Genomic DNA, 19,562 nt, shown 5'->3' on the forward strand with positions numbered 1-19,562 from the left:
TATATATATCCTATGTGTTGTAGTAGATTACCATATAATATTGTCCTAAAATGGGCAAGATTTGATCTCATGGGCGATATTATTTGTTATCTGAAAAGTTTGAGCCATTTAAAGTGTTAATGGAACAAACACATATGCAAAAATGTCATAATAAACGTATTTTACTTGGGGATTAAGTTTACTCCTCAAAATAAACTACAACTCCCATGAAGCATCTGCCCTGGCGCCACCGCGCTGCAGCGTAGACTCGGATCGACCAATCACGAGGCCGACAGTCTCTGCGTCACTTTTTCTGACCTCATTTTTGGGTGTATTTTTTTCTGAGCAAGACAGCGGCTGGCGGCGCCATATTGAAAGAGAAAAATAATCAAATTAAACTTGAAAAACGACACATTTGCAGCAATGTTGTACCTCGAAGACTATCTCGAAAGTGAGTATAAACGTGTAATTGATCCCCGATGGCTGTATCATCTCGTAATGTTATCTAAATAAGTGTTTTTGAGGGCTGTATTTGGTGTGACTGTTAGCTTAGCAAGGCTAGCAATGCTTTTTTTTTCTTTGGCAGTGATCGAGCAGCTTCCCATGGATCTCCGCGACAGGTTTACGGAAATGAGGGAGATGGACCTGCAGGTTCAAAGTATGTGCGGCAACACTGATTAACCCAATCGTGTTTTATAATGAGTGTGAAGACCTGTGCGTTTGTGTTACTGTACAAAACACGAACCACTTTAAATTATATAAAATGTTTATTCTTGGTATTACGATAGCTGTCCTGTTTGTTGCTTTTTAACAAGTAAGCTAGACATGCAGTAAAGGTCAACAGTCAAAGCCATGTAAGAAGTGGTACACGGTTGTATTCATTTACATTAATTTATGTTACAGATGCCACAGATCAGCTCGAGCAGAAAGTCATTGAGTACTTTGTCAATGCAAAAAAGAACAAACCTGAATGGAGAGAAGAGCAGATGGAAGTTATTAAGAAGGTGGGGAGGCATCAGAACTATTTACACTTCAGATTCATAATATATTGTCTGTCATATATTTGTGCCCCTGTTTCTATTAATACATCTCTCTCTGGCAGGATTATTACAAAGCTCTGGAGGATGCTGATGAGAAGGTCCAACTGGCCAATCAGATTTATGATCTAGTGAGTCTTTCAACAACTGCATTCTTCTGTGCAATGCATTGCTACCATTCAACAAGTTTAGTTTTATTTATAGTCATAGTGTGTATGTAATATTTTATAGAAATGTTAATATAAATATAGCCCTGCAGCTACAGTAAAGAACCCAGATGTGTTCTAAATTCACATATATTATATTATATTTAGTTTTTTATCACTTGCGTTCAGCAACTGCAAATTGCAGAAACTCTTCTTATGAAATGTGACTATTTGAACACTAGATGGCAGTAAAATGCCTTAGTAAAGAGCTTCTGTTATTGTCTTTATGCTATAGGTGGATCGTCACTTAAGAAAACTGGACCAAGAATTGGCTAAGTTTAAGATGGAACTTGAGGCTGACAATGCTGGCATCACAGAAATCCTTGAGAGAAGTATGTTGGCAGTTAACTTAGTTCATTTTAAAGCAACTTACTTAAAAAGACAGACAAATTAATTGGTCTTTCTTTCACAGGATCATTAGAGATGGACAGTCCATCACAGCCTGTGAACAACCACCATGCTCATTCCCACACCACAGCTGAGAGTAAGTCATGTGTTGGCTAAAAGAATCAGTGCGGTGCTGACTTTATAATGACCTGATCTGTTTTGCAACAGAGAGAAAATACAGTGCTCCAGCCCATCACACGACAGAACATGTTCCTGAGAAGAAGTTCAAGTCTGAGGTGCTGCTGTCCACTCTCACTTCAGATGCGTCTAAAGAGAATACACCGGGTGGTACGAACTCTTGACTTATTTACCATTTTGTATTATTTATTTTACTTAACCTTTTAATTTTGATCTGTGATTTATGCAGGTTGTCGTGCCAACAGCACGTCCTCAACCACCAACAGCGTCTACAGTGTGAATTCATCTCAGCCGTTGACTTCCTACAACTTGAGCTCGCTGCCAGCAGGTCCCGGAGCTGGGGCTGGAGCCATCACTATGGCAGCTGCCCAGGCTGTACATGTCACTGCACAGGTACAAAACATTTGTATCAATTCCTGTTCCTTTGTAATTCTACATACTACTATATAAATGATTGCTGCAACTATACTCTGAGGGGTTAATCACATATATTACATATTTTTAGATGAAGGAGGGTAGGAGAACGTCTAGTCTCAAAGCAAGTTATGAAGCAATCAAGAACAATGACTTCCAACTTGGCAGAGAATTCTCTCTGTCTCGGGACAATGGCGGATACTCGTCATCTGCTCTGGCCTCTACACTCACACAGACCCTCACCCCAGCCACAGCTTCTGATTCACGGGGGCGCAAATCTAAGTAAGTCCCATCTCTGTCACATCTATAATTACAGAACGTTCACAACTACAAATGTCAAATTCCTTTTGTTTTCCAGAAGCAGCATCAAGAATTCAAACCACCAGTCATCATCGTCGTCGTCATCTTCGTCACTTTCGTCTTGTTCCTCTTCATCAGCATTGGCCCAGGAGCTCTCTCAGCAGGTCTCAGTGCTGCCTGAGGCGGAGGCCAACAGCCAGGTGGACTGGACTTATGACCCCAATGAGCCTAGATATTGTATCTGTAACCAGGTATGTACATGAACTGGAGCTGGAGTGGGAACTTATTAAACAGTTTGCCAAATTCATTTAATTCTGTTTTCACCTGCAGGTTTCCTATGGAGAAATGGTTGGCTGTGATAATACAGATGTATGTAGCAATTCAGTTCTTATCAAATCTTTATTGTGTTAATCCTAATATATCTTTGAGTGTTCATTTGTGCGTGTGTATCTTGTTCCTTTTATAGTGTCCAATAGAGTGGTTCCATTATGGCTGTGTGGGGCTGACTGAGGCTCCGAAGGGGAAGTGGTACTGTCCACAGTGTACAGCAGCCATGAAGAGGAGAGGGAGCCGTCACAAATAGTTTCACACTTTGTCCGTGCCCTGTGTTTGAATATAACCTCCAACGTGGTCAGAGGTCAAAAGACTACATATAAACTGCTAAAATGACTTTCTGTGCCGTCACGCATCGGATCACAGCCACATGAAGAAACTACTTGTACACCTCAGTTATTTGGGAAAACATCTGTGCTGCTGGTTTCACTACACTAAAAGTAAACCTATACATGACCTTAGTAAACATATTTACTAGTGAAAATAAACTTTAAATGTTCCAGAAACAAAACAAAAAAAATGTGTTTTTCAGGTTCACCCCCAACTTGGGACTAGTATTTGTCTGTAATTGCTTCCTACGTTTCTTAATCACAAATAGACACAGATCCATTTTGTTAAAGTTCATGCAAGTATTTATCTAAAATGTTGTTTACAGATTGTCTAAAAGTTGGTTAAATGTCATTGGCAAGCGCCTTGGTCAGAACATTCTTGTCTTGACCTGAACTTTATTACATTAAGTGAAATGAAAACATTGCCTGTACAAAAACCTATGTGCCCATTCCAGAGTCAAATTGATAATTGTGACGTTTTAAATTTGGTTTAAAATAGAAATTTCAGCACAACACATTTTTGAGAATGTTGTATGTTTGTGAGTGTGAGTTATTGCACTGAAAATTCCTTCCAGAGGAGAAAAACAGTTGTATGTTTGTTTTTGTTTTTCTACATGGTTTAATTATACTCATTTCTGCAACAGCCTTTTTCTGTCTTTATTAGTTGTGTAAATTAAGAATTCCTGAATACTTCCTGTCCTCTCTCACAGACATGCACACACCATTCTCCATAAATAGACTAGTGTTTGGAGCTGGGGAGGGGTGAGGTATGGGGCCGCTGACCTCCTACTGAGAAGCAGCAGAACTTCTGTCAGGAGAACTCAAACTACACCTAAAGTCTGACTTCACTGGGGCATCTCCGTCTTTTTAAAGTTCTCATATCCACTCAAGTCTGCTTCCCATTTTAACGATGAGGGACGGACTAGAAATCTGACTGAAGTGTTTTTTTTCTTTGCGGAGTTTAACTCAATCCAGATGGTCTGCCTGTCCCTGGTTAGGTTTTCAGGCGCGAGGAGACAGTTTTGTTAGGTTTCAATACTTTTTCGTCGGTTTTATTGGATATTTCCTAGAAAATAACGGATTGTCGGACGTTCCCTGAGTTTTGCATCAAATTCTTTTTTTTGCACAGACTTTAATCGAGGGAAACTTGGAAGAAAAAAAAGGACGCTCCGCAGGAATGAGCTGCAGAGGTGTAAACGTGTAGCAAAAAGGTGAGATGGCCACCTTAACCCACATTATCAAAGCTGGTGTAGAGAATAAGCATCTGGGATACAGTGTGTGCTTACAGTTATTTTGTTTTCACTACCAGATTTTAGGATGTAACCCGTATCGCCTGTCCCTGAGAACTTTACGCATGTTTGGGCGCTAAATTACACTTATAACTTGTTGTGACCGCGGACAGGTCACGGTGAGAATGGGATGAAACAGAAGGATGTGAACTTAAGACCTCTCCTATGCGGTGCCTCCTGGCTTTGGTCTGCGGGCTGCTGTGGAGGGACTGTGGGATGCTCCTGCGCCGCCGCTTATACCCCGGCCCACTGCTGCTGCTGCTCGGAGTGGCCCTCTGTCTTTTCTACCAGACCCTCAATGTAGCGCTGAACCGACTCCAGGTCCACCAACAGCCCAGCCCACGTGTCCACGGCTCCCGGCTCTCAGATGAAGTGGATTTGGAGGAAAGTCAGCGCTTCATCTCCGCTCTGGAAGCTGTCCGGGCCCAGGTGAGGAGTAAAGGGGGTAGACCTTCCTGCACGTGCCTCTCTGTGGTGCGACCTGTCATGACCCAGACTGTCACTCACAAATGGCAATAAGCCTAACTTCCCCCACATGACCCTCCATAATCATTCACATTTAAATGTACTTCCATTTTGTTCACTGATTTCAAATCAATGCCACTATTGCCCTAAGTGAACTACTCTACTACTCCTGCCCTTTTGTCCTGTCCTCTTGTGTCATCTACGATCTATTTAACAATAATAGTCTGAATAATAATAGTCTGGGTAACAAGGTTTGCTCCTCTGACCATTGTTGAGTATTTTTAGATTATGGGGGCTTAAAGGACGCTGACTGGAGGTTTAGTTTTCACTCCCTGACACATACAAAGGCCTATAGGGATATAGGGCCTATGCCTTTGCTTCTACTAGCAGACTTGAGCTTGTGAGTAGCTTGTTCTATATAGATATTATTTCAAATATTAATCAGGAGGAGAGTATCTGATCTTGGCTGACAGCTGTCAAACTCACATTATTAATGGATGAGTTAAATTTAATACTAACACCGTTTGCTTAATGTCACATTTATTGATGTTGCTTTAACCTGAGTCTTGTCCCTTTGGAGGTGTGTTCTGTAGCACACTGTTGAGAAGCCCAAGCTGAGTGGTTTTCAGCCTTTCAATCTCGTGTATTCCATTAGCTTTGTCTCACATCCCTTAATTCATCTAATGGTGATTCTTTAAAATGGCAGCATATAAATCTGTTTTTATGGTCAACTATTACCTTTTATTGTTTTAAGTGTAACAATGTCCAAAATATGGAAAAAAAAAAAAAACATAGGCAAGATTTTAAAATGTAGGCCAAAAAACATTTTAAGTTCAAATACATTCAGCCTTTTTTAACACAAAATCAGTACCCCCCTGGTAATTGAATGTCCAACCCCAAGGCTGTGTGTACCTCTGATTTTGAAACATTGCATTAGCCGACACTCTGCATGACCCTTCTTTGCTGCTTATTATTATACTATATTTCCAAGGCAGGCATTCATTTTATAGTCAGTCCTTGGGTTTCAATAATGAAATTGTAATAATAATTACCAATTCAAAACTAAATATATTTTTTGATTGATCAGCTGTCTTTTGGTCAGCTGTGCTGCTCTCTTGTTTCCAAAAAGTTATAAATCATTCAGCTGGTGTTTATGTTCACAGCAGTGAGATTTTGTAGAGACACTGACTGTTAGGCTTAATTTAAGAAAATACATGTCCGTTTAAGTAAAAAGAGTGATCGATGATATTGCTGGAGCTGGTGAAAAGGCTCTTATTTATATGTTCAGACAGCACCTTGTGTCTGTGACAAATGTAGGAATTGCCTTTAACCCCAGATCTGACCAAATGGTGCAGAGAAACATGAAAGTGCAAACTCTTAAGGTGACAGACATGTAACGTCTCCTTGTGTTTTTACAGCTGACAAGTGTCACTCTTTAATAGCTCAGTGAGGAGCTGTAGTGAGCAGGAAGCACATCCATATAGTTCACAATGAGGCCAAAGCATCCGGTCCACATAGTCTGTCACAAAACTGCACAGTCTTTATTTATTAATGCTCATGTTCCAGACAATAATTGTCCTCCAGTGTCCTTTAAATACACATCGTATCAGTGACTACATCATGTCTGCAGACTTTACAGTTGAGTTCACAGACATCTGAGTCATGTGACTTGTCTCGTGTGTCTTCTGAGCTGATGAAGACTCGCCTGAGCAGCTGTGGTATGTTAACCTGACTTAACTTAATGAGTGTTTGTGGACATTAAATTAAGATTGTGTTTTAAAGTCCAGGGTTCATGGCCACTGAAGTGTTTATGTATTTATACAAGTCAGTTTTCATAATGAAAAAGAATAATCCACTCACTTTATTTATGGAGACACTCAACAACTTTATTCAGTCATTTTATTTTGAGTGGAGCCTGTTGCAGCCATTGAAGACCTGCATTTGGACCCAAAGCAACTGGACAATTGTCAGTTAATCACAGTGCTGACACTAATTCATTTTATAATATAATTATAATTGATCTGTTATCATGGGCAGAGGCAGGTTAGTTACACAGCCACATAAAATCCAGACAATGCTGCTGTACTTAGTATTCAACTCACACTGACTTTTTTCACTGGCCTGTTCCAAATGGGGCACAAGTTTTGTAAACATTTTTTTTATTTCTAAGGGAGAGCCTCAGCAGACCGGCATTTCTGTGACCCACACAAGCAGATCACATATAAAATTAATTTGTAATAAAAAGGCACTTATAAACATTACAGATGAGGGGAGCAAACATGTCATATACACAATATCGAAAAATTTTAGCATGTAATGAAAACCAAAGACTAGACCAGGACTCAAACAAGACTCTATAAGTCCCTGTAATTCTTACAAAATAGACATTGTATCAGATTTTGCTATACGTTTGCTATACCCACATTACTTGTCACTGAATATGTTTCTATTTATATCAGTTGCTATCTTTTTACAAATATTTACTTGGCAGTATTATTTGACAGTCAAACCAGTGCAAGTCAGGTCGGACTCGCTGTTTCCAGGGCCTGTTTATAAGTGAGTGCTGGCAGAACACAAGGCCCACTTACATATCTGTGTTTACAAAATGTCAACAATAAAAATAAACCACTACGCAACAGTTTGAGCATATTGTCACTTGTTACAGTTGTGTTGAGTTGTGGTCATTATGGCACTCTATGTATTTGTCAATATCCTGTTTAAAAAGTCATTTTAAAATGACTGCCCCACTAATTTGAGAATACCCCATCCTGTCAGATCTTGGAAGCCTTGTTAGTACTGGATTGGAAAACCGTTGGGAATAACAGGTGCCACAGTGGGATGGCAGTGGGCTGTAATGCAGTTGTTGTGTCCTTGGGCAAGACACTTTGCACTTTGACCCATCTTGCATCCAGTGTGTAAGTACACTGGTGTATGAATGAGTGTGTTTGTAAGAACAAATGTGGGACAACAAATGGAAATCAGCCCATAGCTACAATCAGTGTTTACAGCATATATATCATGTGTTCATTAACATGCACTGTTTCCACCAAATTATCTAATAATTAAAATATGTTCTGTGACTACGTAGATATTTCTATGGTATAGTGAATGCACCAGCTCTGTGAAAGGCTGTCCATACTGTTATTACTACTTAACTCTGTGTTAACTGGTTGCACTATGTTCCTCTCTCCCAGTAGTTAGACTCCCAGCCATGTTAAAGTCAGCTTTATCTTTGTACTTTGAGGGTTTGCAGACAGCATACATTCCTCTCTGACATTATCAACAAATGTTTCAAGTCTCTTATGTGATGAGCTGCAGCCTGACCATGTGTGCTCTTCTTCAGGTCCAGCAAGTATCAGACCGGGGGGCCCAGCTCCAGAGGGTTTTGGTACTGACGGGTCGACATGTCATCACAGATACGGAGGTCCAGCTGTATATGCGAGTGCTTCAGCAGATGGGGTATGATGTCCAGCTCTCCAGATATGCTGAGACCAGTAGCCTACTCAGACCAAAACAAGGTACTATTACTGTATGGTTATATACACTGCCTGGCCAAAAAAAAGAGTCTCCACCTGGATTTAACTAAGCAAACTGGTACGACCCTCCTACAGTCGGTCAGATCTAGGTTCAGCAACAGTCTGTGCTCAAAGAATGAGGTCAACTGACACCTGAATATACTGAACGACCAGGTTATTCCATCATCAAATTGAGAAAGAGTGGTTCAGGGAGCATGAGACATCATTTTCACACATAGACTGGCCACCACAGAGTCCAGACCTTAACCTCATTGAGAATCTTTGGGATGTGCTGGAGAAGGCTTTGTGCAGCGGTCAGACTCTGCCATCATCAATGCAAGATCTTGGTGAAAAATTAATGCAAATAAATCTTGTGACATTACAGAAGCGAAATCGAAACAATGCCACAGTGAGGCTAAAGGCGGTCCAACGAAATATTAGAGTGGGTGGTTTTTTTTTTTGATGCCGACATTTTTTCGGGCCAGGCGGTGTATCATTGTGAACAAAACGCAAACAAAACGATGTGTCCATAACCATATCTTCCCAAATCTGATTCTTATTTGACCTGCTGGAGCACCTTCATCTGCTTATCTCATGTTGTTCCTTTGGCTGTAATATACCACAGTATGGCATAAAACCTCTCTATCTCCAGGGAGAATGTTCATATGTATTGTTTTAAATGTGTATTTCCATGTGATGCACCACCTCCAGAAAGTTACGCAGTGTTACTTTAAAGAGGATTGTAGAAATATTGTGGAAATGAGTAGTTCTGAGGCCACAGGAGCTTTATTTTGGTTTCTAATCACTGACAGGAAGTTGTGTGTGTTTAGTTTAAGGGTGGAGAGTTCCGGTCAGCTACAAAGGGAAAATAGAGTGAGATGTGTTTTTGAAGCAATGTGAACTGCAGCTGTATATAGTTTTAGGGTGCCTCGGCCAAAAAACACAACCAGAACATTTCCTGCTTTTCCACAATCACTACCACATGTGCACACATTTCATAACAATGGCGCCTCCATGGGGCTGTTTTCGTAACTCAAACTATGTTATGAAATCAGAGTTTCACATTTTTGTATGAAGAAAAAATGTATGAACAAGTCAAATTAATGTTGTTGTTTTTTAAATTTGTGTATAAGGAGACATTTGTAATTCATTACGTTTTGTTGCAGGTATGACTGGGGTGAGCCTGCTGCTCTGCCTCAGCTCCTCAGAGACCAGCTGCCTGAGGAGAGTCCCTTTCTCTCAGCTCCAGAGTCATCAGAGGGTAAGACTCTCCTGTTCACACATTTTAGTCAACGTCATGTTGTGTCCCTCACAGTGCTCCTCTGTTGGCGCCTCCAGGTGAATCTTCTTCCTCAGATGATTAAGGCTTTTTCTGATGCTGGTGGTGGGCTGTGTCACATGTTTACTCACCGAGCACTCACCGGTAAGTTTTAAAAATTAATTTGAGATGTTGGTTTTCTGGCTCTATGAAATTGTATTGTTCTCCTTCTCTGCAATAAAAGTGCATATAAATGCACTTGAACAATGTAGTTGATGTATGTGTTAAGTGTGTTATATGTTGTATATAAGTAATATCTGGGTCCTAAGTCAAAAAGTATAAAATTAGCCATACAAATTCATTAGGATGATTGAGTCAAAATCAATATCATACTGTAAACTAAATTGCACTAACCTTTGATACCTCTACAACATAATACAAGTCAGATTTCTTTCTTTCTTTGTATATTTTAATAGGTTCTAAAATTCCCATGAGGCTCTACTCTTGTGCTTTTAGCCAGGACCAAGGGTCTACTGGAGCCACCAGGTGAGCCGCTCCGACACTACATTGTTACATATGAATACATACCACTACCAGAATGATGCAATTACATGTTACAAAGGGAATTCATTTTTCTGTTTTCAGTTTGACCAAACCCATAGCATCACCTCAGGCTGTGGTTAACATTTACATTCTAGTCACCTCATTCGATCCATTGATTGTCTTTATGCATGACATCATTGTATTGTCAGCCAATGGAGAGAGGGGTCAGCCAAATCGGGTACTCTTTTGCTTTTGCTAAATATGTGAATTTTTGTATTGTTTTGCTTTTCAAAAATATTTCTTATTGACCATTTTAATCAGCCTTTACTGCCCTCTGCTGTTTGATTTACATTCTGCCCTTGTCACAGTTAAAAAACCTTAGGCCTGAGGTTTTGAGCTATCCAGCTTCTTATCAAGACATGATTGGGCACATGAAGAGAATTATTGGAGATGTGTTGCAGGCAGCAGCATCTACCTATGAGAAAGACCAAACAATAAAAAGGTACTACAGGATACAATCTTTCAAATCATTGTTCAAATAAAGCACTACTGTTTCTTCCTCATTTCCTTTTCTGATTTTTTTCTGTAGGTGCCTCCTGTGTTACCAACTGCTCACGTTTACTCTGCTTTTTAATACTTCTCTTACGCCCATCATCATCCAGGTAATGGACCATTTTTCAGTCTTATAAAAATAATGTATGATGCACCCAAGAACATGTTTTATCAGGTAGAACTAACACAATATTGAGCTAAAACCCATGACATCCAATGGTTTGTCTTTTATTCTGCTGTTTAAGAAAACCACAACATAACTTTTTGGGATATAAGTATAAGTAAATGCAGTTATTATGGGAAGCATATATTGTCTGTGATCCATGCCATTATATTCTAACTAATAAAGCACCATAAGACTTCTAAAAGCAAACTGAAGAACATGTTATGTAATTTGTGTGGCATGTCCCAGCATAATGAAAATGAATAAAGAGCCCAGTGTTGGCTCTTGTTTGATCAGTGAAGCGGCTGTAACTAAAGCTTATCAGCATGTACAGACTCACAAACACACCTGCAGCACACCTGTGCCACAGTCATCCTTAGGTCAAAGGTTAGCCCGAGTGATGTGGTATTTAGGGTTCATTTAAGTCAATGACCACCAGAGGGCACTGAGTCCACGCCTCTTTGTCTCTAGGTTGACACTGACTGGACATTTTCAGCTCTTAATGACAAAACCTTTGATCAGAAGATCACCAAAGACCTGATGCTAGAGGACATGCTTCACTTTCTGTTAAAATCACCAACTCTATTATCTTCTGTGACCAATGCTGTGAAAAAAGAGGTAATCATAAACTGCTAACTTTGACTGCCATTCATTTATTTACTATTTTACTATCATTCTGCAATACATACTGACCTGTTCTTTGTCAGGGTGATAGTTATACAAGAACCCTTGGTGTGGGTCTCTCTGAAGACCATCAACTACTTCTACTGCAGTTCTATCAGCAAATGAAATTACCTGGACCTTTTCAGCTGGTATAACACTGTCATAATATAATAAACACAATATTTAAAAAGTCCCATCCGATATTAAGCATATTCCTATGCCTGCTGTTTAGCTATATCCCAACACCACTCTGTGTCCCTCTTCTGTCCATCCTCATACTGTTGATGACTTCTTTGTCAAAACTGCCTGTTACTATAACCGCAGCCTCAGGTAAGCATGAAATAAGTCCATGAAAATAAGAAAAGTTTCATTTTTGTTTTCGCTTTTTTATAGAACTGTCAAGGAACTATCTTTAGCCAGCACTGGGCACTCACATCACTTTTTAAGCAAAGAAAATGGTAATGGTATAATTTATTTATATTAATGACCACATTCTTTTATAATTTATTGTAATCCTGTTTTCTGTCTAAGCCATGTGTGTAGACCCGCAGCTCAGACAGCTCTACACCGATCCTCCTCTCTCTATGACCCCTCCGTTTGACCCCCGAGTGAAGGAGTACCGCGTTGAAGTGCCCTTTGACACTGTAATGGTCCGGATTCGTCCCGAGCCCCTTAGCTTAAACTGCCGTGTTCACCTTGACGAGCACCATGGACCTAGGTAAAAATAATAGTAGGAGTTAAGTAGTTTCACCAATAGTTATAAAATAAAGTGTGTGCTTTTATACCTTAAGCATGGCAAACCTCCCCATCGGCCTTGGTCAAAGTAGAATCAGTATCCTGGTGACGGATGGAGGGGAATCTGAGGTTGTCATGGCGATCTACACCCTGCACGTGTTCAGAGAGAGTCGCCCGAGTCTGCCGATGTTTGGAGATCATGTCATGTGCAGCTTCACACAGGTATCTCAGACAAAGTTTGATTGACGGATAAAGTTGATGAATTAGTTTTTAATATACATATTATAGAGCAACTTCTCTAGGGTAGAAATGCAAATTTGTTTGCTTTTCTATTGCAAATAATGAAAAATAGTAGATAAATATAACAAGAGTATTTATTTTTTTTATTTATTTTTTTTTTTTTATTTATTTTTTTTTTTACAGCACGATTGCAACTGACTTTATTGCAATGTATTAAAAAGATTTGCAACGTCATTTCTTTTTTAAAAAATACTATTTTCAAAATGTATTTTAATAATAAATTTATAATTGTTAGTAAAGTTATGCAGTATATCTGTAAACAAAATAAAAAAACAGTAAAACCTAAAAATCAAACATGTTGAGTATCTATCATAATCTGCTATTAAAATACAATTGTAACTGTTTTTAAATCAGGCTCTGATATCATGTGCAATTGTTTGTTCATATTTTGGGATATTTTGTGATTAATCCAAGTTTCTCCATTGATTATTGCATTATATTCCGCTCTGCATTATGTTCCGCTCTAGTTTTGTCTCCATTTACCGCCATAGAATGTATTTGTTTACAAAACCTTCTATTAAACTTACAATAACTAAACTCAAATCAGTAACTTTCTTATGTGCTGAATATAGAAGAGCTGAAGGAATGTTGTTTTCATTGTGTTTTCACTGCAGGCCAGAATTTTCTGAATTGTCAAAATATATCGAAAAATTATTTTGAAAACTTCTTCTTTTGTTTAGTCTCTTTCATGCTATTTACATATTTAACCTTAGTTTATTACAGAAATGTCACACACTCGCACACTGTCAAACTGGGAAGACTTTCTCTGCAGCTAAAAGACAGACTAGTTGCTCTTTTAAATCAATCATAATTTATTTGCATCTCTTGGTCATATTTTAAAAGAAGTATATATATTTTAAATTGCTGACAGCTCCAAAGATAACAATTGTGTTTCTACATTCCCAGTCTTTGAATGTTTTAAATTTTTGTCAAACTCTGGCCCTTGTTGACTTGAAGATGTCGTCAGTCTACACAGGAGCGCGTCTTTGTGGCGCTGAGCTCTCTTTAGACTCATTGCATCAGGATGAAAGGCAGTGAGAGCATTTAGTCCTCACCGCTGATGTGTGCAGGTGACGCAGCGGCAGTTGTTTGAGCAGGTACACTGAGCTCAGGTACGAACAAGAAAATCCCTGTTAAGTTTTCTTGTGGCACTTTGTTGCGATGTGCAACAGGGCTGTGCAGAATGTGGTGCTGTCCTGCAGAAACCCCTGCAGCAGCACCAGAGGAAGAAAATGCGTCTGAACTCTGGGCCAGACGTGGCGGCTCCCATGGGGCCTCTTTGCTGTGCAAGAAGAGTTTATTTGACCTTTGCCTCTTGACCAATAGAGGCACAAGAATAAAAGAAGGGATGAAAGAAAAAGAAATCTAGGTCCCATTGCAAATCAGGGAAGAAATATGAGTGTGATCAATGCAACGGGATTAGTTTGTCTAATAAAAACTGTCTAAAATCATATATAATCCTGTCAACTGTAAACCTGTTCACTCGCTGACCTGTCCTGGTTTCAGGAGTGCAGCCTGCTGGTTCAGCCCGATCGGCCCTGTGGTTTGGAGCCTTTTAACAAGTCTCAGAGCCCTCCCCAGCCCTGCAGCTCTGGGGACAAACCAGGTTACTCTCACTTTTGTTGTCTTTTCAGTCAGAGCAAAACCATTTGGAAAGTAATAAAATAGATCATAATACAACATTTAAACCTGTTTCTCAGGGCGATGGGTGGTGCCTTGTCTCAGCTGCTTGGACAACAGGACTTGTGATTGGAGGGAGATTGTCTGGCAGCCTGATAACTGTTATTACCCATTAATAAACCGTCTTCAGCTGCAGAACTGTATGGCTGACAGAAAGGTGAGCTCAGGTGATCACTAAGTCAAATCTTCACTTTGTTTCAGTCTTTATGTATACTTATATTATATTTTACTTCTCAGTTGCTGTTCATTGGGGATTCTACAAATCGAGGGATGATGTATTTCTTGATGGAGCGTGTGAACACCAGTCTGGAGAATTGGGAAAAAGCCCATGACACATTGATCTATAGTAACTTAAATGGAGGTCAGACGCTTATCAGCTACTCATATTATCCTCAATTCTGGTTGGAGGCAAATCAAAGACCCACATTCACAGACTCGCTGGAGAAGCTGTTGGACAGGTGCGAAACAACACTACACTTCAAATTAATGGTGCTACATATTTAATCATTGGTTATTAAATTCCTACTGTGAACATTCCTGAAGGTCCAGACCGCTGTTGAACTCCAGACAGACAGTTCTGGTTGTGGGCGGAGTCCAGTGGTTGAACTCCAATCATTTGAGAGCGATTAGAGAAGCTCTTAACAGGTGAGCTTAGATTTATCAAATATAATGTAAATATTTGTGAAGGATGAAGATGCCAGCGTTATTGTTTACACAGAAAGGGCCTAAGCAACATCCTGGTGGTTGTCAAGTCTTTGGGGATGGGATTCCACCTTCTTGTTGATGGGGTCAGATCACTGAAACTGGTGCGAGTTTGCGATCTAAATAACTGCTATTGTTTTTGAAAAGTGAAAACGTTTTACATCTGATGTTTTTGTTTATAGAGAGAGATCCAAGACCTCTCCATAGAAAACCAGAACCTCATTAGTACAGCTAAGAAGTATGGTTTTGAAGTAATTGATACATTTAGCATCACAATGGGACGATACAAAGAGTTTCTACAGGGAAGATGTGCCTGTCATTTTCATGAGGTATCATCTTCCAAGGTTTTATCTTTTTAGATAAAAAATGCTTCACATATTACATTTATTACACATAATTTTCCTGTACAGGTGGAGAAATGTGTGCCCTCAAAGACCTCATTTGACTCAAAAACAAATGCCAGTGGGACCAGATCTGCCAGAGCTGGCCCAAATACAGCTGTGACTTGGGGCCATGGCTCAAAATCTTTGTCCTACAAAGTGAAAGGACCAGTGAACCAGGTGTACTCTGAGATCCTGCTGAGTCGCCTCTGCCCTGACACAAACACCTGATCAACATTTTTATAAAGCGCTTTTCCAACTTCAAGCCATGCAAAGCGCTTTACATCAAGGAATCACTCACCCTTTCACACACACATTCATACACCAGTGTACACAGACACTGTCGAGAGCGGGATTCAAATGCCAACCTTTGGATCAGTGGATCTGACACTCCACCAACTGAGCTGCTGAGAACTGAAATGGCCTACTTTCCTAATTTCACACTCAAACTGACACTGTGAAACATAAATATTTCCCAATAAAAAATGCATGTATTATTTTTTCTTGGTCATTGACCAAATTCTTCAATAACCTCCTGTTACCTTTCCCAACACAGTTAACACAATAGTAAGATTTGTTACAGTGCACTATGCTTCACATTCTTGTATTTTGTACTATGTACTTTTTCGAATTAAAGTAAAATGAAGTATGTTAGCTACTTTGCACATATGTGTGACTATAGCACATCAGCTGCACATTGACCCTTAATGTTTATGCTCACTGTAAAATATCTGTTTTCATTCATCCAGATGCTGCATTTTAGTGTTTCTCTGTGTCAGTGCGATCCTTTATTTGGAGCTTTGTACCTTAGTTATTGTGTGCATTTGTTGCTTGGTGTGTCTCTGGTTAGCCTTAAGTTTACTTTGTTGGCAAACATGTTTATAAGATTATGTGAGTGTGAATGGATGCATTCGTATTCCTCTTTGTCTTTGTATTCCTCTTTGTTGCAGCAGTCTATTGTGTTTTCAGTGTATGTTTGCCACCTCATGATGGACCAAAAAGTGTTTTTTGTTTTTATTTTTTAAACATATGTTGCTCATTGTTTAGCCTGAAATTAAATTTACTGCCAAATTATATTTACCTCATAATTTCTGTATAATAAGGCTACCATGCAATTGTAATATGTTACTGTAAAATGTCTTACATCTATATATTTTGGCTTTGCTTCTATTTAAATACTGCACAAATTGAATAATTTTATTGAATGTATCATATGAAGGTGTAGTAAAAATAAAGCTTCAGTATTCCAGATGCATAAACCTCAACTTGCTTAAATATTTTGTAATAAATACATATAAAAAATAAATGGCTTCTTTTTTGTGAGATTAAGTATCTTTACGTTAGTCCCAAAGGTTGCAAGGTTGCAATGTAAAATATCTCCAACAGAGTGAAAACAATATTATTGTATTAATCTAGTCTAAACATCATTGAGGCTTTTAATAAGCCTCAGATGGTTTCGTCCAATTAGAGTCCGCCTCTGACGTCAGCACTAATTGTGACCAATGGCTCGCTATTTGGCGGAGTCGCGCATCAGTGGAAAAAGTCCAGAAGATACTTGAAGTTTGGACGTCATTGAGGCATTAGCAAAGGGCAGGAGAAAGGGCACTGAGCGCGAGACTTACGGCGCTGCTCATGGACAGGCGGGACGGTTAAGGTGAAAGAGGGACATGGAGAGACGGAGCTGTGGAGTCCGCCGCGCCTGCACTCTGACCCTGCTGATGGTTTCCCTGTGTCCGCTGGGCACCAGAGCCAACTGGATGTAAGTCACTCTCTGTTAAATGTAGGAAAACCTCCAAGGCTTCTCAAGGAACCTTTTAATTCAAGATCAAACATCTTTTTCAGTCGTGAAAGCGATGGGCAGCAATTAACAAATAGGAAATACTTGCTATGCATATTTCATTATGCAAAGAGATGAACTATTTATAAATGGGCCTACGTCTTTTGTTACAAAAAAATGCTAACTGGGTTGAATTTGAATAGAAACAGAGTGATAATAGAGTGATGCTTTCCCATCACTCAATTTTCAATAAAGTTTTTGAATGGTGAAAAATGAAAAAGTGAATTTATGGGTTTTTTTTTGTTTTGTTTTTTGGTATTTTTTTTTATTTTTTTTTTAAATTAAGCTACAACAGGATATTGCATAGCATAGCCTCTTAAAAAGACTAAAGTAATAACACAAATTATAGACTGTTTATTATTATTATTATTATTATTATTATTTTGGTAAATGGCCCTCCATATATGATTGAGGTTACTTTGTGTCCTGTCCTATTCATTTCTTTATTTCTTCTCTAAATTTCTCTAAATTTCAACTAGATTTTCATAAATTAATTATTTTAAACATGATGATAATGCAAATACAAATATGTGAAACACCTACATCACATCTTCAATAGTATAAAAAATAGTAGCTACAATACAAATTTTGAAACAAGATTGCTGGATAAGTATAAAATATCAAGTATAATTTTAACAATGAAGCTGTAATCACAATGGATATGGATAGATATATTTTTGAAGTGGAAGATTTTTTTTTTTTTTTTTTTGGGGAAGATCACTGAAGTATTTTCATATCAGCCTGTTAAAACCTTAAATTATTAAGCAACCGATTGCTGCCTGTCTCCTACAGGTGGCTTGGCGTGAGCACGGCGGGAGTACCGGAGAAGACTGGCTGTGCTAACTTACCATTCAGTCCCAAACAGAAGGACTTGTGCCGGAAAAAGTTGTTCCTGTTGCCCAGTATCCAGGACGGGGCTCGCCTGGCCCTCTCCGAGTGCCAAAGTCAGTTCAAACATGAGCGATGGAACTGTTCCATCAATGATCAGCCGTCTCTGTTTGGACATGAATTAACCAGCGGTGAGGCCAGTGTTATAAAAACGTGGATAAATGTGCATAAAATATCAAATCATCAGCAGTATTTGCCAAATAACTTGAAGCAATTGTGTAAATATGATAATAATAATGATAAATTGGACCAAATCACACTTGTTTATCCTGATCACATGATTTGAATCAGGATATTGGATCCATGTGAATGAGACATTTTTTCGAAAGCAGTTTGCCTCATTCACATGAGACAAACTGCTTTTGGACTGCTTGGGCTTGGACAAAATGGACTTGATACATTTTTTTCTATATGTTTTGTTATTTTGCCAAAGGAACCAAAGAGACTGCGTTCATCTATGCAGTGATGGCAGCGGGGCTGGTGCACGCCGTGACCCGCTCCTGTAGTCAGGGCAACATGACAGAGTGTGGCTGCGACGCCCGACTGAAGGGCACGGCCTCGGCAGCACAGGGCTGGCACTGGGGGGGCTGCTCTGACCACATCCAGTACGGCACCTGGTTCAGCCGCAAGTTCATGGACAGCACCTCCAAGAACATGTCTCTGCTGCCCAAAGGATACACTCTGCTGACCATGAACCAACACAACAGCGAGGCCGGACGACAGGTCAGACACAGATGTCTCCTTCAAACTAGTACCTATTAAGTATGATGATGTAAAAGAAGGATAGTTTATTTAATCTATTTAAAATGAAAGACAAGCCCTTGACATGTGTTTCTATGTATCAGGCCATTGAAAGAACAATGTCGACTGACTGCCGCTGTCATGGAGTATCTGGATCATGTGCTGTAAAGACCTGCTGGAGAACTATGGCACCTTTTGGCCGAGTTGGAATGTACTTAAAAGAACGCTATGAACGGAGTGTTCATGTTTTGGATCGATTTAAGAAAAAATGGAAGAGGAAGGAACGTGATGTTACTGTGGACAAACACAAACTCATTTACATGAACAAGTCCCCTAATTACTGTCTGGAAGACCAGCACTTGGGCGTGGCTGGCACCAGAGGGCGCCGCTGTAACCGCAGTTCTCATGGGCCTGATGGATGTAACCTATTGTGCTGTGGTAGAGGATACAACACCCATGTGGTGCGCAATGTGGAGCGCTGTGAGTGTAAGTTTGTGTGGTGCTGCTACGTCCGCTGCAGGCGCTGTGAAAGCATGAATGACATGCACACCTGTAAATGAGGGAGTCATCCCACTGTAAATACAGACTGTGAATATCAAATTGACACCATCAACAAAACTGCTGTACTGCATACAGCACCACCCACTGCCCATGTATCTTGCATCAAAGAAAATATTTATCTGTATCCTTATGGTATGTGTACACCGTATTTATCTTAAGCAAATATA

The 19,562-nt window shown here is 39.5% G+C and overlaps 4 protein-coding genes across 6 annotated transcripts in view; 3 read left to right on the forward strand and 1 right to left on the reverse strand.

Annotated features, from left to right (window-relative positions):
• Nucleotides 1-1,428, reverse strand: part of eps8a (epidermal growth factor receptor pathway substrate 8a) — a 180,889-nt gene extending 179,461 nt beyond the window's left edge. The window contains exon 1 of the mRNA XM_055231788.1: nucleotides 1,424-1,428. The gene's annotated coding sequence lies outside the window, so the exon portion shown is untranslated. The remainder of the gene's footprint in view (nucleotides 1-1,423) is intronic.
• ing3 (inhibitor of growth family, member 3) lies at nucleotides 293-3,769 on the forward strand. 2 transcript variants are annotated; one of them, XM_033989485.2, is made up of 12 exons: nucleotides 293-430; nucleotides 566-637; nucleotides 883-983; nucleotides 1,082-1,147; nucleotides 1,458-1,554; nucleotides 1,635-1,706; nucleotides 1,778-1,897; nucleotides 1,977-2,140; nucleotides 2,253-2,443; nucleotides 2,520-2,712; nucleotides 2,792-2,830; nucleotides 2,928-3,769. In XM_033989485.2, exons 1-12 carry the CDS (start codon nucleotides 403-405, stop codon nucleotides 3,042-3,044), a joined length of 1,260 nt encoding a protein of 419 aa, XP_033845376.1. In that variant the 5' UTR covers nucleotides 293-402; the 3' UTR covers nucleotides 3,045-3,769. The 2 variants fall into 2 exon arrangements, with proteins under 2 accessions (XP_033845376.1, XP_033845379.1); XM_033989488.2 differs by having other exon boundaries at nucleotides 1,778-1,894; nucleotides 2,928-3,761.
• Nucleotides 3,770-3,909: 140 nt separating this feature from the next.
• On the forward strand, nucleotides 3,910-16,624 carry cped1 (cadherin-like and PC-esterase domain containing 1). 2 transcript variants are annotated; one of them, XM_055231808.1, is made up of 22 exons: nucleotides 3,910-4,334; nucleotides 4,433-4,841; nucleotides 8,221-8,395; nucleotides 9,559-9,653; nucleotides 9,731-9,815; nucleotides 10,127-10,196; nucleotides 10,296-10,431; nucleotides 10,562-10,695; nucleotides 10,783-10,855; nucleotides 11,380-11,526; nucleotides 11,616-11,720; nucleotides 11,804-11,901; nucleotides 11,965-12,029; nucleotides 12,103-12,289; nucleotides 12,363-12,528; nucleotides 14,113-14,212; nucleotides 14,307-14,443; nucleotides 14,524-14,744; nucleotides 14,830-14,931; nucleotides 15,005-15,092; nucleotides 15,171-15,317; nucleotides 15,399-16,624. In XM_055231808.1, exons 2-22 carry the CDS (start codon nucleotides 4,578-4,580, stop codon nucleotides 15,597-15,599), a joined length of 2,796 nt encoding a protein of 931 aa, XP_055087783.1. In that variant the 5' UTR covers nucleotides 3,910-4,334; nucleotides 4,433-4,577; the 3' UTR covers nucleotides 15,600-16,624. The 2 variants fall into 2 exon arrangements, with proteins under 2 accessions (XP_055087783.1, XP_055087782.1); XM_055231807.1 differs by having other exon boundaries at nucleotides 3,925-4,334; nucleotides 4,526-4,841; nucleotides 15,399-16,542.
• A 310-nt stretch (nucleotides 16,625-16,934) lies between these two features.
• On the forward strand, nucleotides 16,935-19,415 carry wnt16 (wingless-type MMTV integration site family, member 16). Its single transcript, XM_033989585.2, has 4 exons — nucleotides 16,935-17,127; nucleotides 17,998-18,224; nucleotides 18,527-18,816; nucleotides 18,939-19,415. Exons 1-4 carry the CDS (start codon nucleotides 17,036-17,038, stop codon nucleotides 19,392-19,394), a joined length of 1,065 nt encoding a protein of 354 aa, XP_033845476.1. The 5' UTR covers nucleotides 16,935-17,035; the 3' UTR covers nucleotides 19,395-19,415.
• Nucleotides 19,416-19,562: the final 147 nt, after the last annotated feature.

Source organism: Periophthalmus magnuspinnatus, chromosome 23 (genome assembly GCF_009829125.3).
Source record: "Periophthalmus magnuspinnatus isolate fPerMag1 chromosome 23, fPerMag1.2.pri, whole genome shotgun sequence".
NCBI lineage: Eukaryota > Metazoa > Chordata > Actinopteri > Gobiiformes > Gobiidae > Periophthalmus > Periophthalmus magnuspinnatus.